Source organism: Hyperolius riggenbachi, chromosome 2 (genome assembly GCF_040937935.1).
Source record: "Hyperolius riggenbachi isolate aHypRig1 chromosome 2, aHypRig1.pri, whole genome shotgun sequence".
Lineage (NCBI taxonomy): Eukaryota > Metazoa > Chordata > Amphibia > Anura > Hyperoliidae > Hyperolius > Hyperolius riggenbachi.
This window is the reverse complement of record NC_090647.1, coordinates 340,476,868-340,504,337: the sequence shown is the minus strand read 5'-3', so window position 1 is coordinate 340,504,337 and position 27,470 is coordinate 340,476,868. Positions and strand designations below refer to the sequence as shown.

The 27,470-nt window shown below is 44.8% G+C and overlaps 1 protein-coding gene across 1 annotated transcript in view; it reads left to right on the top strand.

The window, feature by feature from the left end:
* The first annotated feature begins 454 nt into the window (after positions 1-454).
* The window catches only part of TNNT2 (troponin T2, cardiac type), a 65,946-nt gene continuing 38,930 nt past the window's right edge, over positions 455-27,470 (top strand). The window contains exons 1-5 of the mRNA XM_068266145.1: positions 455-483; positions 4,766-4,785; positions 8,562-8,615; positions 14,078-14,104; positions 16,446-16,469. Coding sequence (XP_068122246.1) covers positions 455-483; positions 4,766-4,785; positions 8,562-8,615; positions 14,078-14,104; positions 16,446-16,469 — 154 coding nt within the window. The remainder of the gene's footprint in view (positions 484-4,765; positions 4,786-8,561; positions 8,616-14,077; positions 14,105-16,445; positions 16,470-27,470) is intronic.

Below are 27,470 nucleotides of genomic sequence, written 5' to 3'. Positions count from 1 at the left end.
CAGTATAGATTAGATAGGTGCCAGCCTGCAGTATAGGTTAGATAGGTAGGTGCCCTGCAGTATAGATTATATAGGTGCCACCGTGCCAGCCTGCAGTATAGGTTAGATTAGGTAGGTGCCCCGCAGTATAGATTATATAGGTAGGTGCCCCGCAGTATAGATTATATAGGTGCCACCGTGCCAGCCTGCAGTATAGGTTAGATTAGGTAGGTGCCCCGCAGTATAGATTAGATAGGTAGGTGCCCCGCAGTACAGGTTAGATAAGGTGGCTTCAGTGCTGGGGAGAGCGGGCATAGTTGTTAAAACTCACGTGTCTTCACGGATGCTCACAGCTACCATCTAGTTCCTCTCCCAGCATCTGTGTATTGGTAACAGTGCCCTCCTGTGGTGACATGCGGTCACGTCATCCCAGGGGGCGCTGTTACCAATACACAGATGCTGGGAGAGGAAATAGATGGTGGCTGTGAGCATCCGTGAAGACACGTGAGTTTTAACAACTATGCCCGCTCTCCCCAGCACTGCAGAGGGTGCGGGGCCTCCTCAGGCGCGGGGCCTGGGGCAATTGCCCCACTTGCCATCCCCCAAAGGCCGGCTCTGTGTCCAGCAAATCTGACAATTTGGGCAATTAAATGGAATCATTGTTGGGATCTGAAAACGAGCAAACCAAAAAACAGTAAGTTATGGCTTGTTAAAGAGGGTCTTACAAGATCTCTTTGGTGATCTAAGACCGCCTTCCTAATCTGGATCTGGAAGCCAGCAGCACTCATGTCATGTTTTCTTTCTCTTAGGAGAAGATAGAAATCCTTCCCACTAGGCAGGGATGAGTCAGAATATGTAACAATATTATGTGAAGCCAATATTCATTCTAGATTACTCCTATGTCTTTGGATTTTTTAAATAAAACAACTTTTCTAAATTCCCTAAATTGCTGTAAAAGAAAAATATTTCTGTACTCTGTTAACCCTCCTGGCAGTCTATTAGAAACCGCCAGGGAGCAGCGCAGCACTATTTTTTAAATTTTATTTTTTTTAAATTATGTAGCGAGCCTAGGGCTCGCTACATGATAGCCTGTACAGCGGCATCCCCCCGCCCGCTTCGATTGCCTCCGGCGATCTTTGATCAGGTAAGGGCTTCCCCGCACTGATTGGCCAGGCAGCGCACAGCATCGGGGGGGGGGGGGGGGGGCGGCACGGGGCGGCAATCGGCGGCGAATCAGCACGGAGCGGTGGCGATCGGAATGCACACGCAGCTAGCAAAGTGCTAGCTGCGTGTTGCAAAAAAAAAGTATGCAAATCGGCCCAGCAGGGCCTGAGAAATCCTCATGCGCGGCATAGCCCGAGCTCAGCTCGGGCTTACCGCCAGGAAGGTTAAAGCAGTACGATCAGCCATACTATGCCAGGGAAAAAAAACACATATATAAGTAGATAAATACTTGAGCTACTTGCATAACACATGTATTATACTGTCCACGTTTTGATTTCAGTGAATGTTATATAGTAAATGACAAGAATTCTGTTCCTGGTGGGGGCCATGTGTTTTGCCCACAGTTAAGGCTAACTCATGATGTCATTTCTGCCCTTTATTTTTTTTCTTGGCTCCTCCAATCGCTGAGTTGCCTCAGCCTTGCTTGTAAACACAAATGAGTTGGGGATCAGGTTTCAGATAAGCAGCTGGCAGGGAAATAAAGGGAAGAGGAGGAATAGATTATAGATAAAAAGAACCCCCAGCATGCAATTCTTTGGCACAGACTACTAAAGAGCCAGTGCTCCTAAGGTATATGATAACTCCAAATCATAACAGCAGAAAAAGTTTTGAAAGTTTTGAATGCAGGAATAGCATCTTTTCCAGCTTTAGCTACTTAATCAAGGTGAGGGTCCTATAAAGAATAAAAAAATTTCCATCAGAAAAATGCTTAGTATTAAAAGCATTGAGTCAAGTGTGACTCCTCTCACCACCACATCCCTCCGAAAAGGAACATCTGAATTTCAACACAATGCAGTAATAGAATTGTAGTGTTAGTTGGGAGTCCCTCTATTGTCTTGGCTGTATGGTCACTGCTTTTATTATGCAGGAAAAGGCATAGTTCCCTTGGAAAACATTGAAGAAAGAAGATCCACACTCCAAAGTCATCAGCCTCACAATTTTCTGGTGCATCAGCTAAGCTTAAAGAGACTGTAACAAAATTTTGAGCCTTATTTCTACTATCCTATAAGTTCCTATACATGTTCTAATGTGGTCTGTCTAACTGCAGCCTTTACTAGTTGCACAATGGCTGTTATATGATCTAATCTTCTCTCCTGTGTCGGCTCTGTCGGGCTGAGGCAGTCAGGCTGGAATGTGCTGTGCTGCTTGTGATTGGATAGAAGCTATACACACCCTCTCCAGGCCCCCTGCACACTCTGTATGACTCACACACTGAGCGTATCACTTGCTATGTCTTTTGTTTGTAAATACTGCATAAAACTGGCAATTACAAGCCAGGATTGCAGCAGGAAGTGGCAGAAACAGCACAGAGGGGCCCAGGAGAACATAATGAATAGAATGGTATGCTTTTTATTGTAAGAATTTTAGAGTACAGTTTCCCTTTAAAGACAAAGATCCAATGTGCTGTACACCCTCTGGTGCTTACTTATGGTTTGGCAGGCCACATCATGCATGATAGTTTAATAGCACAAAGCTCCACTCGTTTGTCAACATGTGCTGGTGAAATCACAGACGGGCTGGGCTAACTGCATGAAACTGTCACCACCTGTGAGGCCAGCTATGAAATGCAAATAAGTGAATTACATTTATTCAGAAACAACATAGTGAACAGAACATGACTTATTATTAATAGTTAATGGGGTTCTCATAAAATAAATAAAATCCCACTCCTTCTGCAATGTTGGACATTTATACATTTTTATATCATTCAATTGTTCTCTTATGCAATGTTATAACTGCTTTGTCATTTAGTCTACGAATTGTCAGATGCTTAAATTACATTTAATATGTCCTTCTTGTAAAGCAATCCTGAACTGAAAGGAAACTTATGAGATAATAAATGGTATGTGCAGTACTAATGGCAAATAGAACATAAGTAACACAGAACATCTGATATTTTTTATTTTCAGTTTAAGATTTGAATTTTTATAACTGAATTCTAAACAGCAGCCGTGACAGTCTGGTGTACAATCTGCTTCATTCACCTGAAAAACAGAAGGAATGGCCCTTTGATCTTTTTAACACTAAGGCCCTTATTAAATTCACTTTTTCTCTTAAGTTTTCTCCTAGGTAATTTTTTTCATAATTTATCAATAAAATGCCTTATAAGCTATCAGCAGAAAGAGAAAGAAAATACTCAGAATACTTTTGACAATACTTGTTCACCTACTTTGTGGTACTTTTTCAATTGCAGAGTACTGAAAAGTTATTTTAAACAGAAAATGAAAAATGATCAACTAGGAGAAAATGTTGGAGAAAAGTAAATTGAATAAAGGTAGCTAAACATCTAGCGATGATGGGCAGATTCGACCAAGAGACAAATCTCTCACTAATCGAATCTGCTTAAAGAAAGATCTGTTGGCTGCCCATACACCACAGCTCGATTCCCAATCAATTTCATGCTGAAATCGATCTGGAATTGGCCTTGTGAAACCACATCCGACCGCCTTGCCGCCCCAACGCTATCCCCCTAATGTTAAATGTCCCCCCCCCCCCCCCCCCCCGTGCCCAGTGCAAGTTATACATTACCTGTCTATGGCCTCCGCTTGTCCTGCAGGTGCACTCCTTGTTCCATACACGCGTGTCACGTGGTTGCCTTGTAACGTGGCTGTGCGTGTGATGTCTGACATCATATGGGCACTCTTACTAGGCAACCACATGGGGCGCGCGTGTATGGAACGAGGAGTGCGCCCAGAGGACAAGAACAGGCAATGTTTAACTTGCACTGGACACCGAGGGAGGGGGCATTTAACATTAGTGGGGACAGTGCCAGGGGCTTTGCCATGTTCATCAATCATCCCGAAATTGCACACCGTTACCAACATCTGTGATCCACTTATGCGACCAATTGAGTCCCGAAATTGGTTGCATTGTTGGTCGGGCATGCACTTGGCAACACTGATTTTCACCCGATTTGATTATAATAATTGAATCGGATCTTCGATCGACCGCCAAGTCACCTGATGTATGGCTACCTTAAGGGTCTAAATCCTTATCAGCATTGTTTTCTTAGCCAGATAAAAAATTACTTTTTGTTTTCTTTGGGAAGGGCTCCATCAAAGTTTTGCTGGGATGCTTCATGATTTGTAAATGCACCTTAGTTTTGAAATATTGCAGAAAACAGCATTTGTGCTGTTGCAAACACTGCAAAAATAAGTTTAAATGGTCCCCTGTTTTTCACCCCTGCTGTATTAACAAGTAGCAGCTTTTGCAAGGTGCAGGTTTTGAAACTTTAATCAAAAGAGTTTGTTTGTCCATATATCTCCTGACTCATTAATAAAGGCAAGCGGGCACCCAGGTGACTAGAGACAGTGTTTAAAGCTTGTGCAATTAATAACTTTTTAGGGTCAAGCTTGAAAAAAAAGAAAAAAAAAGCATCTATAAGTGTTATTCCTATTGAATGTGCAATCCAATGATCTTTTATGGAGTTTTCATTTAATACCTCGATAACTGGGAAGTTGACCAACCCTGGCATGTGTGCATTCACCTGCAGCCTGTATGGGTGGATACGTTTTCAGTATATATAAATCTAACAGCTTCTCTTAATCTTGTATTCCTACAGGGAGGAGGAGGAAGAGGAAGGTAATAATTATGTCTTTATTTATTTTATAACTCCAGATTTATCCTTATGACTGCAATTTCACACTCACTTGCTTCTCAGACTGTCACAGCAACAGTTAAATATGTTATATATTACAATATTTTTTTTTGCTATTTTAGTATGTTTCCAGATATTTAGATAAACAGAAGGAGTCTGTGATGCAAACATGTGTGAAGGTTTCTTCAGCATGCCGCCTATTGGTGGAATGCCAAATGCTGCAAGACAACATTTGTAAATATCACCTTTAACCCTAGTTTAAGCTTATCCTGAATTTCCTGTAACCAGCCAATCTTCAGTTTAAAGCATGCTGGGAAATTTTAACAGTCCATTTATTTTTTTCTACTAAGCAACCTAAATTGACCATTGACACTTCTAAGAAAAAGTACAACACTCAACCACAATGTTGAATTTACTGACAACTGAACAACAATAATTATTTGGTTACAACAGCACCAGGCAAGGCATAGAATATATTAAGTAGCTCTTAAAAGTGATGTGTTAGTACTGTAGCAGGAAAAATGGGCAAGCGTAAGGAATTGAGGAATTTTCAGAAGGGCCAGGCTAGCAAGTCATGTGGGGTGTTCTCTGCAGGCACTGATTTGTACCTACCAAAGAAGGACAACTGTGACAAAAACATAAGTACCAAAGGCTCATTGATTTGGGTAAAGATCAAAGGCTAACCTATGTACTCCGGTTCTGTGGGAGAGCTACTGTAACACGGATAGGGGAAACATGAAATACTTTCTACAGGGTTGTAACTTCAGTGGCCCGGTCCCCCCAACAGAAGTATCACAGCAGGCCTCCCCACCCCTTGTAATGGGCGAACCCCCTCCCCTCCAGGGTCATAGTCAGACTCCCCCCACACGTCAAGGCTGGAGAGAGGCCAACATAGTAGTCACCTGTTCCACTCCACCATCCCTTTGTTGTGTAGAGTAAAAGTGCAGGGAGTGCTATTATATTTACCTACTCCATGCTGCCTCTGGTCTCTTCTTCGTTCTGGAAGCACTACACTGTGTGCTGCCCCCTGAGGCTCCTGGTGACATGACATGCATTGGGAGCTGGTGGATCTTATTATACAGGAAGCAGATGGCCAGAGGAAGAGGAGACCTGATGTAGCGTGGACAAGGTAAATATAAAAGCTCTCCCTGGGTTTATACTCTGCACAAAAGGTGGAGGCAGAGCAGGTCCTTATAATGCCCAGGGGTCATGGGGGCTATTGTAACACCCCCATGCTCTGGATGTGTGGATTGTGGAAGTAACTGTAGTAGCATATGCACTAATTCACGGACCTTTCCGTAATCAGTGATATAGTCTGATTTGTCTCAGGTAAGAGTAGCAAATGTTAGCAGCCTAATAACAGATCATTTGAAATTCATCCCAGGTTTGCTGGATTTCTTGTGTTCTGCACTGTTTCCTAACATACATTAGTAAATCCCCCAGCATGCCCCAGAGATCAGCAGCTAGCTAGCTATGCCCATCATTCCCTAAGGAGCAGATCAAGGACTAGTCACCATCACATTTCACAAGGTTACCTGATCTGAGGCAAGAAGCTTTAAACAACAGCTTTCTCACTGCATTTAGCCCAAGAGTTTTTGGTTACATGAGGTTGTTGTACTAGGCAGTGGCAGCTCCAGCTTCACATTTGTTTAGGGGGGCACAAAGGGGGCATGATTGCTGGCAGGTAAGGCCCATTTGGATGATGAAATCAATGTTTGTTTGGTGAGCTTTAGATTTTTTTGCATAACTCAGATGATAAAATTAAGGTTAACTAGTACAGCAATGATAGGAACCAATGAAACATCACAAACAGAACTCAGAGGCTTTTGAACAGAGCAGATTGTCCAAATGATGGTGCTTTTGTTGAAGAAAGGTTACCTGCAGATGTACTTGGCTAGTGTGCTGGCGTGCTTTAATACTTACTTGCTAGCAAGCTGCTCCTGTGTGGACAGATCACATACAAACCATTTTAGCCCCCCAGCCTGTGTATCATGACTTTACAAGCAAGGGGAAGGAGAAGAGACCAGAGGAGGAGAAAACGTTTGTATGTAATTTCTTATCTTAGTAGCTAAACATTGCTAGAGACTAGAGCTTGTGTTTTACAGGCAGGAAGTTTTGAATCAGGATTACTATCCTGATTCAAAACTTCCTAACTAAAATACAAGCCCTTGTTTATTGGCTAATTTAAAAGAAAAACAGTAAGCCTTCAATGTAAGAAAATGTTAGAACATAGAATCAGAAGTAGGTAGAGATATTTTTTTGTAAATATAAGTGCCATCCAGATACATTAATTACTAGAGATCTTGCAAGGATTGTGAGGTATTTATGGCAAATAGATAAGACTCTTGGTTTACTTAATGCCTACATAGACTTTGGCTGACATGAAGAGTTTTTTTTACAGACCTTAGCCTGTTCACAGTAGGCTGCTTGAGCAGTCACTGGGGGGGGGGGGGGGGGGGGGGAGAGAGAACTCAGGGGGTAACAGTGATTCCCAGGGGGGGCAAGTGCCCCAGCGTGCCCCAGTGTAGTGTCGCCCATGGTGCTAGGATATGCACATTGCATTTACAAGTGTTTAGCATATCGAATTTTAATAAAGAAAAAGGGTTAAAATTCAATAAGCTTGCTGTAACTAGCACACAAATTACTGCTGGTTATGACACCTTGCTGAATCCTCATGCTTAATTTATTATGATAATGTGCAATTTATGTCACAGAAGAGATGGTGTGATGAGAGCCAGCACTGCTTATTATCTGATATGATTACCTGAGTCTCTCAGCTCATTTACTGCAGAGCAGGAGCTTTCTAACAGCTGCATAGTTTATGCCCTGAGGAAGGGGGAAACAAAAAAAAAACATGGTCCTTTCTTGACTATACTTGCCAATTCGTGTATTTCCCTATTGTGCCCCAGCCTCTGTGTTCTTCTCCAGGACCTGCAGCTGCTGTCTGCCAAAATGTTCCTGTCATCTTACTAAAATTATCTAGTCAGCTTTCTTACCCGAGTTGGTCTCAGTGTTGATTCTCCATTTCATTTTTGGACCACGGTGTGTTTGATGAACTTAAAGAGAAACCATGACCAAGAATTGAACTTCATCCCAATCAGTAGCTGATACCCCCTTTTACATGAGAAATATATTCCTTTTCAGAAACGGAACATCAGGGGGCGCTGTATGGCTGATATTGGGGTGAAAACACTCCCACAAGAAACTCTGAGGACCATGGTACTCCTGGCAGTTTCCTGTCTGTGAACCTTGTTACATTGTGGGAAAAAGCTGTTTACAGCTGTTTCCAACTGCCAAAAAAAGCAAGCAGCAGCTACATCACCTGCCAACAGTAAAAATGTCAGAATGTAAATAAGGGATTTAAAAGATTTTGAGAAAGAAAGAAAGAAAGAAAGAAAGAAAGAAAGAAAGAAAGAAAGAAAGAAAGAAAGAAAGAAAGAAAGAAAGAAAGAAAGAAAGAATGAAAGAAAAAAAAAAGAAAGAAAGAAAGAGAAAGAAAGTACAAGTATAAGTACAGCTCAGCTATACATCAATGAAACCCTCCTTGAAAGTTGAAACACATCTTAAAGCACACCAGAACTAAGAGGGTTATGGAGGATGACATATTTATTTCCTGTTAAATAAGTATACACATTCAATTATGTAAAATCCTTGTAAAAAGATAAAACACACATTAAAGGCACTAAACAGGCTTAGTGCTTCAGGATAAAATAACTTACCACATTCATGTTATTTAGGTAATTTCGGTTTTATATTTTAGTTCAAGAGGAAAAGGAAGAAGAGGAAGCAGGGGAGGAAGCTGTTGCTGAACAAGGTTGGTTGAAAGTCAGTTATATCAGTAATGCCTGTTTATATTGCTCAATATTGCCTAGGTGTACAGATATCATTCTAGACAGCATTATTACTTTATGTAGACAATTGTGAGAAACAATAGTACATAATTCGATATGTAATACGATAGTACATTGTTAGATTAAAGGTGGTCATATATACACCACCCAATGTGGCAAACAGATTGATTCCTCTCTGATCTGAATCTGAGCAGAGAGGGATTGAATCCTTCCACACACTGCACATAGATTTTCAATAGATTTCAGTATGAAATCTATTGAAAATCTATCCAACCCCAGCGTTGCACTGTTTGATGCAGTGCAACGCTATAGGCCGTCAATCTGTCACCAAATCACAAACAAGCAGGAGGCGCCCAAAGTCAGGATAATGGTAAATCTAAGGAATTAGGTTAGGAGTGTGGGTCCTACCTTAACAAAGGAGACTCTCAATAGTATAAACATAAAATATTTCATTTATTGCAATTAGCACTTCATACAGTAAATGCATTTCGCAGCATAAACTGCTTCCTCAGGTCAAGTGATGTGCTTGATCAAAGATCAAAGGAGCCCAAGATTTCTCCCGCACCTCTAAAAGCATACCACTTGACCTGAGGAAGCGGTTTATGCCACGATTCCATGAAACACATTCGTTGTCTGAAGTGCTGATTACAATAAATCAAATATTTTATGTTTATACCATCAATAGTTTCCTTAATTAATGTAGGACCCGTACTCCTTGTTTGTGATTTGTACGACATTATTCTATTCCAGTAGGGTCCTCATCCTGCAAATACTGTGATGTGAAACCATTTTTAGGAGCAGCGACCGACATCATCCATCAAAAGGCTGAGTGGGTATGGTACATTCCCACATGCCCAAATGAGTGGTTGCCTCCTACAGCAACCCACACTTGTGAGTATATATATTTTATACATCACCTCTTATCCAATACCAGGCGTTATTACACCAGAACGGGCTCCCGGTGTCCTTCCTTTTAATTAAGCCAGGGCAGTATCTCCCAAAAATTAGCAATAAACTTGTATAAACTGTTCCCTTGGTTAAATTAGGTCAGCAAGTTAGTGGTGCAGGGAAAGTCTAAAGTCCGATGGCTAACAGTCCATATGCAATTAACTGTTTCTCCTAAGTTTTCTCTTAGGAGATAATTTTTCAACTTGTTTTTAACATAACTTTTCAGTGCTTTGCAATTGAAAAAGTTCCAAAAATAGGTGAAAAAGAACTATCAAAATTATTTTGATTATTTTCTTGCTTCCTGATAGTTTAAAAGGCATTTTATTCACAAAGTGTGAAAATATATCCTAGGAGAAAAAGTAAATTGCATGTGGGCCAAGGAATGCTAATTGTTGCAGAGCATGGGCTCACAAAAGATAAGAGAGGCAACACAGTTATAACTGGATATGTTCAAGTAGGAAGAAACTCCAGGAACAAAATGCTGACTTTTACCTGCACACTTCTCAAAGTGGTGAGGAGGAAGGTCGACGATAATTTCTCTCTGCAATATAGGCTTTCTCAAGACCATTAACTGGACATTAACATGTATAAGTTTTTCTAAGAAGTGAGCGCAGATCAAGGAGGAATAAATACAGTCAATAAAACTTCACCACAGTGATATTCTAACCTCACATGGTCTCGTGGACAACCATCACCAGAAAAGAGTAAGGGGGCTTAATAGCTGCCAACAACCCACATGATTATGTTGTGGGTAAGATAAAGATAAAAACAAAGACTTACATACAGGGCCCAGGAACTGTGAACCTCTAATAAAAACTTGCGCGTGTAAGCTGGTCCACAGCCAATAAGACATTAAAGGTGCCGCCTGGCAGCCCCTCAGTTCCTGGGCCCCGTATGTAAGTCTTTGTTTTTGTCTTGTTTTTTACGATCTATACCGATTGTTTTTACAATAAACGGTTTACACTTAGAGTTGCCGTTTTTTGTTGTGTTTATATATTGGCCTTCCTGGATACCATACCATATATCGGAGTGAGGAAGTGGTGGAAGCTTGGATCCATATCTGCTTGAGGTTTGTTAGGATTAGCACTGAATGTGAGACATACAACCTTATAATGTGGGTTGTTGGCAGCTGGTAAGCCCTTCTTACTCTTTTCTGGTGATGGTTGGCCACGAGACCATGTGAGGTTGGAATATCACAGTGGTTACGTTTTATTGACTGTATTTAGTCCTCTTTGATCTGCGCTCACTTCTTAATACTAATTTTGTGGACTTTGGACGTTGTTCATTCTCGGCAGCGATCATATGTTCTATTACCTTGGCGCTGATAAACTGTTTGCTTGTATTAACATATATAAGTTGACAGCTATCACCCCTGAATTCTAGTTTTAAAGTGTCTTTTATTTATTTATTTTTTGAGAAGACTGCAGAAAAAGACATATTCTGTAGCATGTGTAGAGGTATTGTTAAATGAAAATGGAATTTGTTTTCGTTTCTGATAACCTACTAAAAATTTTATATATTTGCCCTTGATGTTATGAAATCAACTTTTTATATAATGCAGTTTCTCAGAATAAGGGCCGAGATCATCACACATTTTTGGCACAGCACAATTTTATTGATAGGACTGAATCAGAAAAAGTGTAGTTCCTACAGGAATTCTCAGAACTTCTGGCAATGCTAACTCTGTCTTATCCGAGATGGATCATCCTTGGTGACTTCAACGTCTGGGCTGATAACACTCAATCACAAAATGCAAATGAACTAATAAATCTCATGGGTGGACTAGGCTTCACACAAGTTGTAAAATCTGCTACCCACAGAGGAGGGCATACGCTAGACTTACTGTTCCACCTTGGAATGGACATTAGTAACATAACAGTAACCCCAGTGGTGTGGTCAGACCATCACATAATACAGTTTACTATTGAACATCACCCTATCAAGCAGCTCCCTAAAGAAACAATCAAAATCCGTCCCCTGAATAAATTAACACCGGAGAGGATAACTGCCAACCTGGATTTTACAAATCTGCTCCACAGTCAAATGGACCCAAACACTCTAGTAACCCAGTACAACAACACGATATATGAAACACTTGACAGTATTGCCCCATGGCGCACCAAATCAGCAACCAAAAAGCAGAAAGCTAATTGGTTCGACAAAACCATCATGGATCTAAAAAAGAAAGAGCGCAGACTAGAAAGACAGTGGCGTAAATCAGGGTCTGAGGAGCACAAATCTAGCCTAATTCAACACCTCAGACAATATCAACAAGCAATAACCAAGAAAAAATCAGACTTTATCTCGCACAAAATATCTACAGCCAACAACAGAGCTGGTCAACTCTTCCACACAGTGGAATCACTCTGCAATCCTTCCTGCCTAAAAGCCCCAACCACATTCTCCAGGGAAAGGTGTGAAGAATTATCTGCCTTCTTCACAAACAAGGTGTCTACCATCCGTGCCAGCATTACACCAACATCAATTGACCACTGGACTTTGCATTTGCCTACTACCGTACCACCATGGCAAGTCTTTGACACTCTGAGTGAAGAAGATTTTGGAATTCTCATTCAAAGTCTCCGCCCCACTACCTGCGACCTGGATCCTGGCCCAACTGGATCCTTAATGCAGTGCCCAGAGCTGATCAGGCCAGCACTTCACAAAATCACTCAGTGCTCCTTGCAAAGTGGACTTTTCCTAGAAGAACTAAAGAAAGCAATCATAAAACCCCTCTTGAAGAAACCATCACTAGATCCTGATTCTGTAACCAACTACAGACCTGTGGCGAACTTACCATTCCTATCAAAAGTTATCGAGAAAGTAGTCGCCAACCAGCTGGAAGCCAGGCTTACAGATAACAACATCTTTGATACTTTTCAGTCTGGATTCAGGAAAAGGCACAGCACTGAAACGGCATTAGTCCGAGTAATGAATGATCTACTTACTGCAAGGGACAAGGGTGATTGCTCAATTTTGATTCTTCTTGACTTGTCTGCAGCATTTGATACTGTGGATCATGAAATACTAATCCAGTGACTGAAGAATTACTGTGGCCTAAGGGGTACTGTTCTTAGCTGGTTTCAGACCTTCCTATCTGGCAGGACACAGCAAGTATGTCTGGGCACACACTACTCTAATACAGTGCCACTTCCCTATGGAGTTCCACAGGGTTCTGTACTATCACCATTACTCTTTGCAGTCTACATGCTCCTACTGGGCAAAATAATCCAGAACTATGGCCTAGGATACCATTGTTATGCAGATGACACACAACTGTATCTGTCCTTCAAGCCTGGCACCCAAGACCCATCAGCATCCATAAATGCGTGTCTAGTGGATTTACAAAATTGGATGAACACCAGCTGGCTGAGGCTGAACTCTGACAAAACAGAGGTGTTGGTGGTAGGTGGTCCACACATGATGGATAAAGTTCAAAACGCTCACCACCTCAAACTAGCAATTGGGGAAGATACTGTACAGTATAAAGACTCTGTGCGAAACCTTGGTGTGATCCTGGATGGAAATCTAAAACTCAAACAGCAGATATCAGCTGTCGTCAAGTCTTCCTTCTTCCATCTAAGAAATATAGCGAAAATCAAACACCTTATCCCAGCTGAAGACCTACCTGCCCTGGTTCATGCATTTGTATCCTCCCACCTAGACTACTGCAATGCCCTGTTCATTGGATCTACAGAAAAGGTTCTGCGCCCCTTACAGCTAGTACAGAATGCTGCAGCCAGACTCCTAGCCAATGCCCCCCGCAGCTCACACATCACCCCAGTACTGCAAACTCTTCACTGGTTGCCAGTAAAATGGAGAATCAATTTTAAGATCTGCCTGCTGACATTCAAGGCTCTACACCACATGGGACCCAAATACATAGCGGATCTATTGGAACTTTATGCCCCTCCACGCACCCTCTGCTCTGCCAACAAGATGAAGCTGATTATTCCCAGGATACACTTAACATTTGGTGCTCGGGCCTTTTCCTACGCAGCACCTACTCTATGGAACTCACTTCCACAATCAGTACAAGAGGCTCCTTCTCTGGACAGCTTTAAAAAAAGGCTAAAAACTCACCTCTTTTCCCTAGCCTTTGAGACTGCATAATGCAGGGTCACAGCGCTTTGAGTCCCCAGGGAGAAAAGCGCTATATAAATATTATTTTTATTGTTATTGTTATCAAGTAGAACACATTTGCTATTTCTCTGTCCATCCTAAACACTGACATGGATATGGCCCCCCAGGCCTGAAGTTGGGCATCCCTGGGATGCAGCCAATTAAGATACAGAATCGGTTTATTAACAATCCTTCCTAGCTTCAACATATTATTTTCATCCCCCTCTCCATACAGCAAGAAGAGACCTATCATAAATACATAAATTCAAAGTGTTTGTACTGTAAGCTGTATGTAATTCATAACTGGAAGGATAAGACAGAAATTAAGCATACTTTCTTTCCCCTTTTATTATAGGTGAAGAAGACGCCAATGCTGAAGGAGGTAGTAAAATTAAATTTCTATTAAAATGACTTATTCATATACTGTAAAACCACTTGTACGCTGAGTTGCTTATTTCTAAAGTGGTGGAGAATTGTCTCTTTAAAGGGAAACTGAAGTGAAAATAAACTTACGATATAATTATTTGAATGTGTAGTGCAGCTAAGAAATAGAACATTAGTAGAACATATATGAATCTCATGTTGTTTCCAGTACAGGAAGAGATAAGAAACGCCAGTTGTTTTCGATGCAGAAGAGCTTCTCAAAGCTCTCTGACAAACTTGGGTCGGTAACAGTGCTGTTTTCTGAAGCACTTATCTCAACCAGTCTCTTACTGCTTCTTTTTGTTTAAGCCAGGAAGTTCAAAAGGTCATTAGCTTGGATATGTTTCATCCCTAAAAATACAGAATGATGCAATGTTATAAAAAAAAGCTGTATAACTGAAAATAAAAATAAGATACTCTTTTCTTTGCTACTAATGTTCTATTCATTATCTGTACTACCCATACAAAAATTTTCACTTCAGTGTCACTTTAAGTGCTGCCCCTCATTGCTGTACATCACAGTGATGCACAATAACAACGGGCTATTACTAAAAGATTGAATTTTATATTATATTAACCATTTCAGCCTGCAGGTATTTTTCACCTTATGGATAGAGATGGCCCGAACTGTTTGCATGCGAACTTATTTGCACGAACATCGCTGGTTCGCGTTCGCGATCGAATGCGAACTTTATGCAAGTTCGACCTGCCCCCTATACTACATCATTGGGCTAAACTTTGACCCTCTACATCACAGCCAGCAAACACATGGAAGCCAATTAGGCTATACTTTCTCTACTCCCTCCTGCCCCCCCCCCCCCTTTATAAAAGGCAGCAGCGTCTGACATTTTCTCACTCACTCTGCTGCTGATATTAGACAGAGAAGGGAGAGACATTGGAGACGAGACAGGGAAAGCTTAGTTAGGCTCTTGTTAGGTTTGTTAGCTTGCTCCTTGCTGATACTTATTGCTAAAAAAGCACCCCTCAACAACTCTTTTGAGAGCTAATGTTCTTGTTATGTGTTTTTTTTTGTGCTGCCCACTGACACTTGCATATACAGCCCTGTCTGTCACAGCTGGCCCTTGCTAATTGCTATGCTGTGCCAGGCCCAGCACATTCAGTGCCTACCTTTTCACTGCACCTGTGTGTGTGACAGCTGCACATTTGTAATACCATTCCATGCATACCTGTTCACTGCACCTGCGTGACAGCACACAGTTTTATATACCAGTCACTGCATACCTGTTCATTGTTCCTGTGTGTGGGACAGCTGCACATTGTATTGATACCAGTCCGTGCATACCTTTTCACTTCACCTGTGTGACTGCACATTGTTATACCAGAAGTCAGTGTATACCTTTCACTGCACTTGTGTGACTGCACATTGTATTAGTCAAGTCAGTGCATACCTTTCACTTCATCCCCTCAATATGAACAAAACAGGTAGAGGCAGAGCCAGAGGCAGGCCACCCGGCAGGTCTGTTCGAGGTCGTGCTGTCGCGATTGCGTGTTGCCCTGGACCAAAGTACAGTGTTCAGAAGGCACGTGCCATCAACCCCCAAGATTGTCAGGACGTAGTTGACTATTTAACACAGAACACCTCATCTTCCTCAGCTTCCACACCGAACCGTGACATATCTTCCTCCTGCTCTGATTCTGGCACCCCACTTAACACTCAGTCGGCCGTCACTACCAAAGTGCCATCATCCCAGGGCTCAGCGGTGTGGAAATTTTATTTTGTGTCTGCCTCAGATAAGAGCAATGCCATCTGTACTCTCTGCCACCAAAAATTGAGCCGTGGAAAGACCAAGACCCGCGTAAGGACAACTTCCTTACGAAGGCACATGATGACAAAGCACAAACTGGATGTTATTTATCCTCTTCTTGCTGGTACTGCTTTGGACATGGACAATTTGGGTCACGTGATGTTAAAAGTATGAGACTTGCCTAATCAATGACAGCGTTAAGGCCCGCACTCACGTCTGACTAAGAAGGCCGGTAACGACTGCCTGAGTCGAAAATCAGGCCTGTGTACAGCGTGCTCTGACCCCGACCCCCAGCACAGAACTAAAAACAAACATGTTTGTAATAGTTCCCTCAATATTCATGATTTCAGTGTGCACTCTGCTTAGAAGACTGCCATGTAACGTCCCTTTAGCTGTGTATTGAGTAGATATTTAGGGTTGCCATGATAGTTAGAAATACTGAAGTATTGAACTACCGGTATATTTGGAAACATTTCCTCTAATGAGAACTATCAGCTTGCATGTGCAATCATACGTATTTGTCTTGTTTCACAGGTGGAGATGAAGAACATGGAGGAGGTAAAGTTTATATTGGAGATAAAATTGCTTATCATTATTTACACAGCAGGGAGGTGCTGCAAACATGGTTGGAAACAAAAACCATGAAAGAAAGAAGAAAATACATTTTAAAGCAGATTATTAGTAGAAGAACAATGAATTTTAGACAATTCCAATAACTGATATGATTTGAGGGGCACTATTATTTATGCATTATAGCATCTCACAAACTACTCTTTCCCGCCATTTAGAAGGGACTCCAGTTGCAGGACTACTTCATAATAGTTAGAATAGATTCTTTAAACTTTGATTCATTCAATTTAAAGATGGATCGACCCTCAAATTTCCGCGAACACGAACTTCCGCAAAAGTTCGCGAACCGGCGAACTCGCTCAGCAAACCGCAATAGACTTCAATGAACAGGTGAACTTGAAAGATGTTTCAAGGGGTCTAACACCTGGAGGGGGCATGCCGGAGTGGGATACATGCCAAAAGTCCCGGGGAAAATTACGGATTTAACGCACAGCAGGGTTATAATCCCTAAAGGGCAGAAATCACATTGCATTCCTAAATTGGAGGCATAAAATGCTTGAAAACATCTTGTGTGTGTATACAGGGATCAGCAGGTAGTGTAAGTAGTGCACTGCCTTCATTCTGAAAGACCAAACTCACTGTGTAATGCACCGCAAACAGCTGTTTGTGTAATGACGGCCGTGCTGGACTGGTGTGCACCATGGCGAGAGTGCAGACGATGGCGGTTTTCAAGCCCATATGGTCGGGCTGAGGTAGCTCAATGACAGAACAACAGTGACTGTCCAGCTCATTGAATTTGGTCTGTCCACAACGAAACAATGACAGATAGGTTATTGCTTCATTGTGATACGCAAGCCCCTTCACCACGGCAAGGTAACGATCACGAAGAGGAATTGACACATGTACATGCCTTTTGTTTGGTTGTTGCAGCCGTTGTGCAGCCAGAAAAATTAGGCATGTACACACACCAGAAAAAATATTATTCTTTTTGTTAGCGGCCGCGGCTGCTAAAAATTCAGGAATCCTCCTCCTGGACCCTGTTGGTGGTGGCGGAGAAGGCAGTCAAGCGGCTTGCAGGCAGAGACAGGGTCGGACTAGGACACTAGGGGCCCACCAAAGAAATTTCAACCTGGGGCCCACACATCCCATGATTGCGGTGAAAAAGGGTGTGACCATGCACTGGAAGGTGGGCGTGGTCATAATGCATTATGGACAGGGCCAAATGTACATGATCTTAGCAGCATTGTAATTCAGAGACACTGCTGCCCAGCAAAACTTTGCATAGAGTCCACTCCCCTCCTTCAATATAAAGTAATGTCCTACTTTGCAGAGGTTGCGACCGCAGAGGTTGCGACTGCATCGGGGCCCTTGGGCCAAAGGGGCCCTGAAGGGCCCTCCCTCAACTACAATATTATCTCTCTATTGGTCCTTTGCTCATCATAATCACTTTTATAGATACTTTGAACAGTGCCAGTGGTAATCATTAACAAGCTATTTCCCATCCCCTTCTTGCACCTCTGACACTGTAGTTGCCATTGGCAGGTTTTGGTGCATGGTATCAATTGTTATGTATAGAGAGCTTGGGGGGCCCTATTGTAAAATATGCATTGAGGCCTACAGCTCCTTAGCTACGCCACTGCTCTCAGCATGAGTGATAACAGCACTGAGAAGAGAATTTTTGTGCTGCAGGCAGCAATTGGAGCTCTGTCAGACACAGAGTGGGGGGCCCACCAGAGACCTGGAGGGGGGCCCACTAAGGGAAAAAACTGTACTACTGTGGCCCAGTCCGACACTGGGCAGAGATGCTGTGTGGGAACTGACTTAATCTTGGGGCAGGCAGCAGCGACCGGCAGGCAGAGATGATATGTGTGGGGACTGACTTAGTCTTTGGGCAGGAAGTCACACGGCGTACAGGCAGAGATGCTGTGTGTGGCGACTGACTTAGTCTTCGGGCAGGCAGTAGCCCTCCAGGATCCATTCCTCATTCATTTTGATAAAGGTGAGTGACTGAACACTTTTTTGACCTAGGCGACTTCTCTTCTCACTGACAATGCCTCCGGCTGCGCTGAAGGTCCTTTCTGACAGGACGCTTGAGGCAGGGCAAGCCAGAAGTTGGATGGCAAATTGTGATAGCTCTGGCCACAGGTCAAGACTGCGCACCCAGTAGTCCAGGGGTTCATCGCTGCTCAGAGTGTCTACATCCGCAGTTAAGGCCAGGTAGTCGGCTACCTGCCGGTCGCGGAGTTGGTGGAGGGTGGATCCGGAAAGGGCTAAGGTGAGGCGTTGGACAAAAGAATGTCCGCATGTCCGACATCACCATGAGATCGCTAGAGCTTCCTGTCCTTGCCTGCGTGGACATGGGAGGAGGAGGATTACTGGCAGTGGCACCTTTATTCCATTGTGCTGTGACATCACCCTTAAACGCACTGTAAAGTATAGTTGCCAGCTTGTTCTGCAAGTGCTGCATCCTTTCGGCCTTCTGGTGATTTGGAAACATCTCCACCACTTTGTGCCTATACCGAGGGTCTAGTAGCGTGGCCACCCAGTACAGCTCATTCTCCTTGAGTTTTTTTTATACGGGGGTCCCTAAACAGGCTGGACAGCATGAAAGACGCCATCTGCACAAAGTTGGATGCAGACGTACTATCCATCTCCTCTTGCTCTTCCTCAGTGATGTCAGATAAGTTCTCCTCCTCCCCCCAGCCACGAATAATACTACGGGAAAGTTGTGCAGCAAAAGCCCCCTGTGACACCTGCTGCAGTTGTTCTTCTGTCTCCTCCTCAAAAAAAAAAAACACCTTCCTCACCTGACTCCTCTTCCCCACATGACTCCTCCTTCCCCCCCTCTGTGCTGCCGCAGGTGTTGGCGACAAATTTGGTGCTTGCCAGAACTCTTCCTCCTCTTCCTGGTCATGCTCCTCTACAGCTTGATCCACCACTCTACGCACGGCATGCTCCAGGAAGAAAGCATATGGGATCAAGTCGCTGATGGCGCCTTCACTGCGACTCACCAGGTTTGTCACCTCTTTAAATGGACGCATGAGCCTGTAGGCATTACGCATGAGTGTCCAGTACCTCAGTAACAAAATGCCCAGCTCTCCAGAGCCTGACCTTTGACCGTAGCTGTACAGATCGTTGTTGACGGTTTTCTCCTGTTGTAACAGGTGGTCAAACACCAGGAGCGTTGAATTCCAGTGGGTCAGGCTATTGCAAACCAAGCGCCTCACCGCAAGTTGTTCCTCTGCTGAATATCGACCAAGCGCGCCATGGCCGCGTTGGAACGTCTGAAATGCCGGCACACCTTCCTGGACTGCTTCATGACCTCCTGTAAGCCTGGGTACTTACACACAAATCTTTGAATTATAAGATTAACCACTTGATGACCCACCCTTTACCCCCCCTTAAGGACCAGCGCTGTGTTTAGTGATCTGTGCTGGGTGGGCTCTGCAGCCCCCAGCACAGATCAGGTAACAGGCAGAGAGATCAGATTGCCCCCCTTTTTTCCCCACTAGGGGGATGATGTGCTGGGGGGGTCCGATCTCTTCTGCCTGCGTGTGGCTGGCGGGGGGGGGCACCTCAAAGCCCCCCTCCACGGCGAAATTCCCCCCTCCCTCTCCTACCTGCTCCCCCCCCCGGAGATCGGGGCTGCACAGGACGCTATCTGTCCTGTGCAGCCAGTGACAGGACGTCCCCTGTCACATGGCGGCGATCTCCGGCCGCTGATTGGCCGGGGATCGCCGATCTGCCTTACGGCGCTGCTGCGCAGCAGCACCGTACAATGTAAACAAAGCGGATTATTTCCGCTTGTGTTTACATTTAGCCTGCGAGCCGCCATCGGCGGCCCGCAGGCTATTCACGGAGCCCCCCGCCGTGAATTGACAGGAAGCAGCTGCTCGCGCGAGCGGCTACTTCCTGATTAATCAGCCTGCAGCTGGCGACGCAGTACTGCGTCGCTGGTCCTGCAGCTGCCACTTTGCCGACGCACGGTATAAGCGTGCGGTCGGCAAGTGGTTAAGCACATTGCCATGCAGGGTACATGTGTCAGCTTTACCAAACTCAAAGCTGAAATGACTTTGGTGGCCTCTGAGGAAGCTTATTATTTAAGCGAAACAGCTGTTTAAGCGATGTCTGTGCGCCGTTGATTAAAGGTACCCTTTTTTGCATGACAGTGCCTTCCACTCTTTGTCTTTTTTGTATGCAAGATAATCTACTTTGAAATGCACGTAATTGCTGGGTTTGAATCCGGTGCAGGGCCAGTCTGCCTCCTATTCAAATCTAGTGCCAGTCAAAGAGATTGCTGCCATTGCCACACACCACGTTGCCGATCTCCAGTTGGTGCGGGGTCAGCCACTGATCCACCTGTTTCTTCAAAGCGGCCAGGAATGCTGGTCCGGTGTGACTCTCGGCTTTGAGGCAAGACATATCCAAGATGGCGTGACACCGTTGTACCTGGCATGCAGCATAGGCCCTGGGGAGCTGGGGGTGTGTAGTTGAAGAGGCGATCGCAGCACAAGTAGAGTAGCACTGCCAGTCAGCTGAGGAGGAGGATGACGACGACAGTGAATAGGATGTAGCAAGAGGAGTAGGAGGAGAAGGAGAGGAGGTGGCAGCAGGACTGCCTGCAAGCCGTGGAGATGTTACAACTAGGTTCGCTGCACAGCCACGTACTCTCTGCTTGCCAGCAGTCACCAGATTGACCCAATGTGCTGTATAAGTAATGTACCTGCCCTGACCGTGCTTTGCAGACCAGGCATCCGTGGTCAGATGGACCCTTGACCCAACACTGTGTGCCAGAGATGACACCACTTGCCATTCAACTTCACGGTACAGTTTGGGTATCGCCTTTTTAGAAAAATAATTGCGGCCTGGTATCTTCCACTGTGGTGACCCAATCACCACAAATTTTTGGAAGGCCTCAGAGTCCACCAGCTGGTATTGTAACAGCTGGCAAGCTAACAGTTCCGCCAAGCCAGCTGTCAGATGCCGGGCAAGAGGGTGACTGCCTGGCAGACATTGGCTTCTTTCACTCAAAGATTTCCTTCACGGACACCTGGCTGCTGTGGGCAGAGGAGCAGGGACCGCTCAAGGTGAGAGGTGGAGTGGAGGAGGGTGGCTGTGAAGGTGCAAGGGATAAAGCGGCTGAAGATGCTGCACCTGAAGGAGGAAGAGGAGGCGGAGGCTGGCTTTGTGTTTGAGTGCTGCTTTTCCTCAGGTGGTCATCCCATTGCTGTTTGTGCTTCTTCATCAGGTGCCTTCGTAAGGCAGTTGTCCCTACGTGGGTCTTGGTCTTTCCACGACTCCATTTTTGGTGGCAGAGAGTACATCGCTCTCATCTGAGGCAGACACACACAAAAATTTCCACACCGGTGAGTTCTGGGATGATGGCACTTTGGTGGTGGCGGCTAGAGATGAGCGTAATGACGTAATTACGATTTCGCGAAATTTCGCGTAATTACGATTATGGCCGTAAGTACATAATCGTAACGAAGAAGGATTTCACGAAATTTCGCGTAAGCGTAATTTTCGCTTAATTTTCGCATTACAGTGGGTATTACGAAATTAATGCGTATGGCCATGCTCCCAAGCGGAAAAGTTGACGCATGGATCAATGTTAGGTAGCCGCCGACTTTAAGGGTTAATAGCAAAGCCCCCTTAAATGCTAAGAGCTTCAAATTTGGAGAGTATATTAAGGAGATCAGAAGGAATAAGAGGAAAAAAATTTTTTTCAAAAAGACCTTATAGTTTTTCAGAAAATTGATGTTAAAGTTTCAAAGGAAAAATGTATACATTTAAAAACCCGCTGACTTTAACAGTTAATAGCAAAGCCTGCTTAAGGTTTAGGAACACCAAATTCCCAGGGGTTTATTAAGGGGGTCAGTGGGAATAAGAGGAAAAATTTTTTTTTCAAAAAGACCTTATAGTTTTTGAGAAAATCGATTTTTAAGTTTCAAGGGGGAAAATGTCTTTCAAATGCGGAAAATGTCAGGTTTTTTTGCACAGGTAACAATAGTGTATTATTTTCATAGATTCCCCTAAGTGGGAAGAGTTTTACTTACTTCGTTCTGAGTGTGGGAAATGTAAAAAAAAACGATGTGGGGTCCCCCCTCCCAGACCTCTTTAACCCCTTGTCCCCCATGCAGGCTGGGATAGCCAGAATGCGGAGCACCGGCCGCGTGGGGCTCCGCACCCTGACTATACCAGCCTGCATGGTCCATAGATTGGGGGGTCTCAGAAAGGGAGGGGCAGCCAAGCTTTCCCCTCCCCCTCTGAGCCCTTGTCCAATCCAAGGACAAGGGGCTCTTCTCCACCTCCGATGGGCGGTGGAGGTTGCGGCCGCGATTTCCTGGGGGGGGGGCTTCATGGTGGCATCTGGGAGTCCCCTTTAAAAAGGGGTCCCCCAGATGCGCACCCCCCCTCCCAGGACAAATGAGTATAGAGGTACTTGTACCCCTTACCCATTTCCTTTAAGAGTTAAAAGTAAATAAACACACAAACACTTAGAAAAAGTATTTTAATTGAACAAAAAACATAACCACGAAAAAAGTCCTTTAATATTCTTAATTAACCATTAATACTTACCTGTCCCTTTAAATAAATGATCCCTCGCAATATCCTCGGAAATTGGCTAATCAGTTACAATGTAACAAAGTTATTACAATGTAACAACTTTGTTACATTGTAACTACGCCGCTCCCGACGTCACTCGCCGCTCAGCCGCCGCATACACTTACGCGTCCGTGCAAGACGCTAAGTCCCCGCCGGCTCCCGCTGTCCACCCCGCCCACATCTGTCACCCACATGTGGGTGACATGTGGGTGACATGTGGGAGAGGCGGGGAGGGCAGCGGGAGCCGGCGGAACTTAGCGTCCTGCACCGACAGAGCTCTGAGCTATATAGCTCAGAGCTCTCTAAGCATCTTTGTATTTGGGCTCCAAGGAGCCCCATTGGTCCTTAGCAGACCAATGGGGTTCCTTCTGATTTAAAGGAACCCCATTGGTCTGCTAAGGACCAATGGGGCTCCTTGGAGCCCAAATACAAAGATGCTTAGAGAGCTCTGAGCTATATAGCTCAGAGCTCTGTCGGGTCCGTACAGGACGCTAAGTTCCGCCGGCTCCCGCTGCCCTCCCCGCCTCTCCCACATGTCACCCACATGTGGGTGACAGATGTGGGTGGGGTGGACAGCGGGAGCCGGCGGGGACTTAGCGTCCTGCACGGACACGTAAGTGTATGTGGCGGCTGAGCGGCGAGTGACGTCGGGTGCGGCGTAGTTACAATGTAACAAAGTTGTTACATTGTAATAACTTTGTTACATTGTAACTGATTAGCCAATTTCCGAGGATATTGCGAGGGATCATTTATTTAAAGGGACAGGTAAGTATTAATGGTTAATTAAGCATATTAAAGGACTTTTTCGTGGTTATGTTTTTTGTTCAATTAAAATACTTTTTCTAAGTGTTTGTGTGTTTATTTACTTTTAACTCTTAAAGGAAATGGGTAAGGGGTACAAGTACCTCTATACTCATTTCTCCTGGGAGGGGGGGTGGGCATCTGGGGGACCCCTTTTTAAAGGGGACTCCCAGATGCCACCATGAACCCCCCCCCCCCCCAGGAAATCGCGGCCTCCACCTCCACCGCCCATCGGAGGTGGAGAAGAGCCCCTTGTCCTTGGATTGGACAAGGGCTCGGAGGGGGAGGGGAAAGCTTGGCTGCCCCTCCCCTTCCGAGACCCCCCAATCCATGGACCATGCGGGCTGGTATAGTCAGGGTGCGGAGCCCCACGCGGCCGGTGCTCTGCATTCTGGCTATCCCAGCCTGCATGGGGGACAAGGGGTTAAAGAGGTCTGGGAGGGGGGACCCCACGTCGTTTTTTTTTATATTTCCCACACTCAGAACAAAGTAAGTAAAACTCTTCCCACTTGGGGAATCTATGAAAATAATACACTATTGTTACCTGTGCAAAAAAAAACTGACATTTTCCGCATTTGAAAGACATTTTCCCCCTTAAAAACTTAAAAATCGATTTTCTCAAAAACTATAAGGTCTTTTTGAAAAAATTGTTTCCTCTTATTCCCACTGATCCCCTTAATATACCCTGGGAATTTGGTGTTCCTAAACTTTAAGCAGGCTTTGCTATTAACCGTTAAAGTCGGCGGGTTTTTAAATGTATACATTTTTCCTTTGAAACTTTAACATCGATTTTCTGAAAAACTATAAGGTCTTTTTGAAAAAATTTTTTTTCCTCTTATTCCTTCTGATCTCCTTAAAGGGAACCAGAGAGGAACGGGGGGTGGAAAAAGAAAAAGATTTTATACATACCTGGGGCTTCTTCCAGCCCCATAAGCCTGAATCGCTCCCACGCCGCCGTCCTCAGCTTCCTGGATCCGCCGGTACCGGGCCCGTCACTTCCGGCGGACGCGGCCAATTGTCCGCATCACAGGGGCTCCCTCCATACATGTACGCATGCGGCTGCGCAGTTAGCGGCCACATGCGTATCAGTATGGGGAGAGAACCCGGTGATGCGGAGAATTGGCCGCGTCCGCCGGCCGACTTGCCGACTCGCGGCAATGACGGGACCCGGTGGCGGCGGTTCCAGGCAGAGGAGGACTGCGGCGTGGGAGCGATCCGTGCGTATGGGGCTGGAGGAAGCCCCAGGTATGTATATTGCATCCTCTCTGGTTCCCTTTAATATACTCTCCAAATTTGAGGCTCTTAGCATTTAAGGGGGCTTTGCTATTAACGCTTAAAGTTGGCGGCTTTTTTATACGGGAGCGTTATGGTTTAATGCGAAATTATGGTATGAACGAAACGCGAAATTACGCGTTGAAAATTACGCTTACGGTATTTTCAATTACGATTTTAATGGCAATTACGCTACCGTAATTTCGCATCGTAATTGCAAATTTCGCATGCGTAATTATAGTAATGCGAAATTACGAAAATTTCGGCTCAACTCTAGTGGCGGCAGCAGCTGACCTTGAAGAGCATGTTGGCTGGCTGTCCATAGGTGGTGATACATGCCGCCGGACACTGCCACAAGCTGTTTCTGACGACGAGCTCCCCCTGCTTCTTATAGCAATTTATTTCCTCCTACTCCTCTCTGACTTCTCCTCTGAACTGTCCCCCTGTTCATCTTGTCTTCTGGAATCCCACGTGACATCCATGGCAGTATCATCATCATCATAATGATCATCCTCCACAGCTTCGCTTGCATCAGACACCTCCAAAACCGCACCAACAACAGGTACTTCATCATCCTCACACCTTACGTCCATAGTGATGCCTAACTCAGACATACAAGGTGGTGTAACTTGCTTAGCGCTTTCATCCTGTAACAATAATGGCTGTGAATCAGTTAATTCCCCACCAAATAACTCCTACGAAGTGTCAAATGGAGCGGATGTGGTGCTAGTAGTAGTGCTGGTAGCTGCCAACTGAGTGTTAAGTGGGGTGCCAGAATCAGAGCAGGGGAGGAGGAAGATATGTCATGGTTCTTTGTGGAAGCTGAGGAAGATGAGGTGTTCTGTGTTAAATAGTCAACTATGTCCTGAGTCCTGACAATCTTGGGAGTTGATGGCACGTGCCTTCTGAACACTGTACTTTGGTCCAGGGCCACACGAAATCATGTCAGCACTCAGCACGACCTCAAACAGACCTGCCGGGTTGCCTGCCTCTGGCTCTGCCTCTGCCTGCTGTTTCGTCCATATTGGGGGGATGAAGTGAAAGGTATGCACTGACTTGACTGGTATAATACAATGTGCAGTCACACAGATGCAGTGAAAGGTACTGACTGCTGGTATAGTATGTGCAGTCACACAGATGCAGTGAAAGGTACTGACTGCTGGTATAATACTACAATGTTCAGTCACACAGATGCAGTTAAAGGTACTGACTGCTAGTATAATATGTGCAGTCACACAAATGCAGTGAACGGTATACACTGAATGTGCTGGGCCTGGCACAGTATAGCAATTAGCAAGGGCCAGCAGCGACACACAGGGCTGTATATGCAGTGTCAGTGCCACAAATGTGCAGTCACACAGATGCAGTGAAAGGTACTGACTGCTGGTATAATACTACAATGTGCAGTCACACAGATGCAGTGAAAGGTACTGACTGCTGGTATATTATGTGCAGTCACACAGATGCAGTGAAAGGTACTGACTGCTAGTATAATATGTGCAGTCACACAGATGCAGTGAAAGGTATACACTGAATGTGCTGGGTCTGGCACAGTATAGCAATTCGCAAGGGCCAGCTGCGACACACTGAGCTGTATATGCAGTGTCAGTGCTACAAATGTGCAGTCACATAGATGCAGCTAAAGGTACTGACTGCTAGTATAATATGTGCAGTCCCACAGATGCAGTGAAAGGTATACACTGAATGTGCTGGGCCTGGCACAGTATAGCAGTTAGCAAGGGCCAGCTGCGACACACAGGGCTGTATATGCAGTAGTGTCAGTGGTGGCACTGGGACACGCCCACAAAAAAACACTTCACAAGAACATTAGCTCTCAAAAGAGCTGTTTTGGGGTGCTTTCCAGCAACAAATATCAGCAAGGAGCAAGCTAACAAGAGCCTAACTAAGCTTTCCCTATCCCTCAAGCAGAAACCTCTCCCTTCTCTCACTACAGGCAGCAGACATAATGAGAAAATGGCCGATGCTGCTGCCTTTTATTAGGGGGGGGGGGGTGGTCCATGGGTGAGCGCAGCCTTATTGGCTGCCATGTGTCTGCTGACTGTGATGTAGAGGGTCAAAGTTTAGCCCAATGATGTGGTATAGGGGGCGGGTTGAACGCGCTATGTGTTCGCGGTTCGCCGCAAATGAGAACTACCGCAGTTCTGGCGAACCGTTCGGGCCATCTCTAATTAAATTTCCTTACCCACTTTGGAACTCACTCTCTCTGGCCACATAAAAAGAAATACTTTTTTTTCAAAGAAACAAAGTGTAATCATTGTGATTGGCTTACAGTGATCTTGGGGGGGGGGA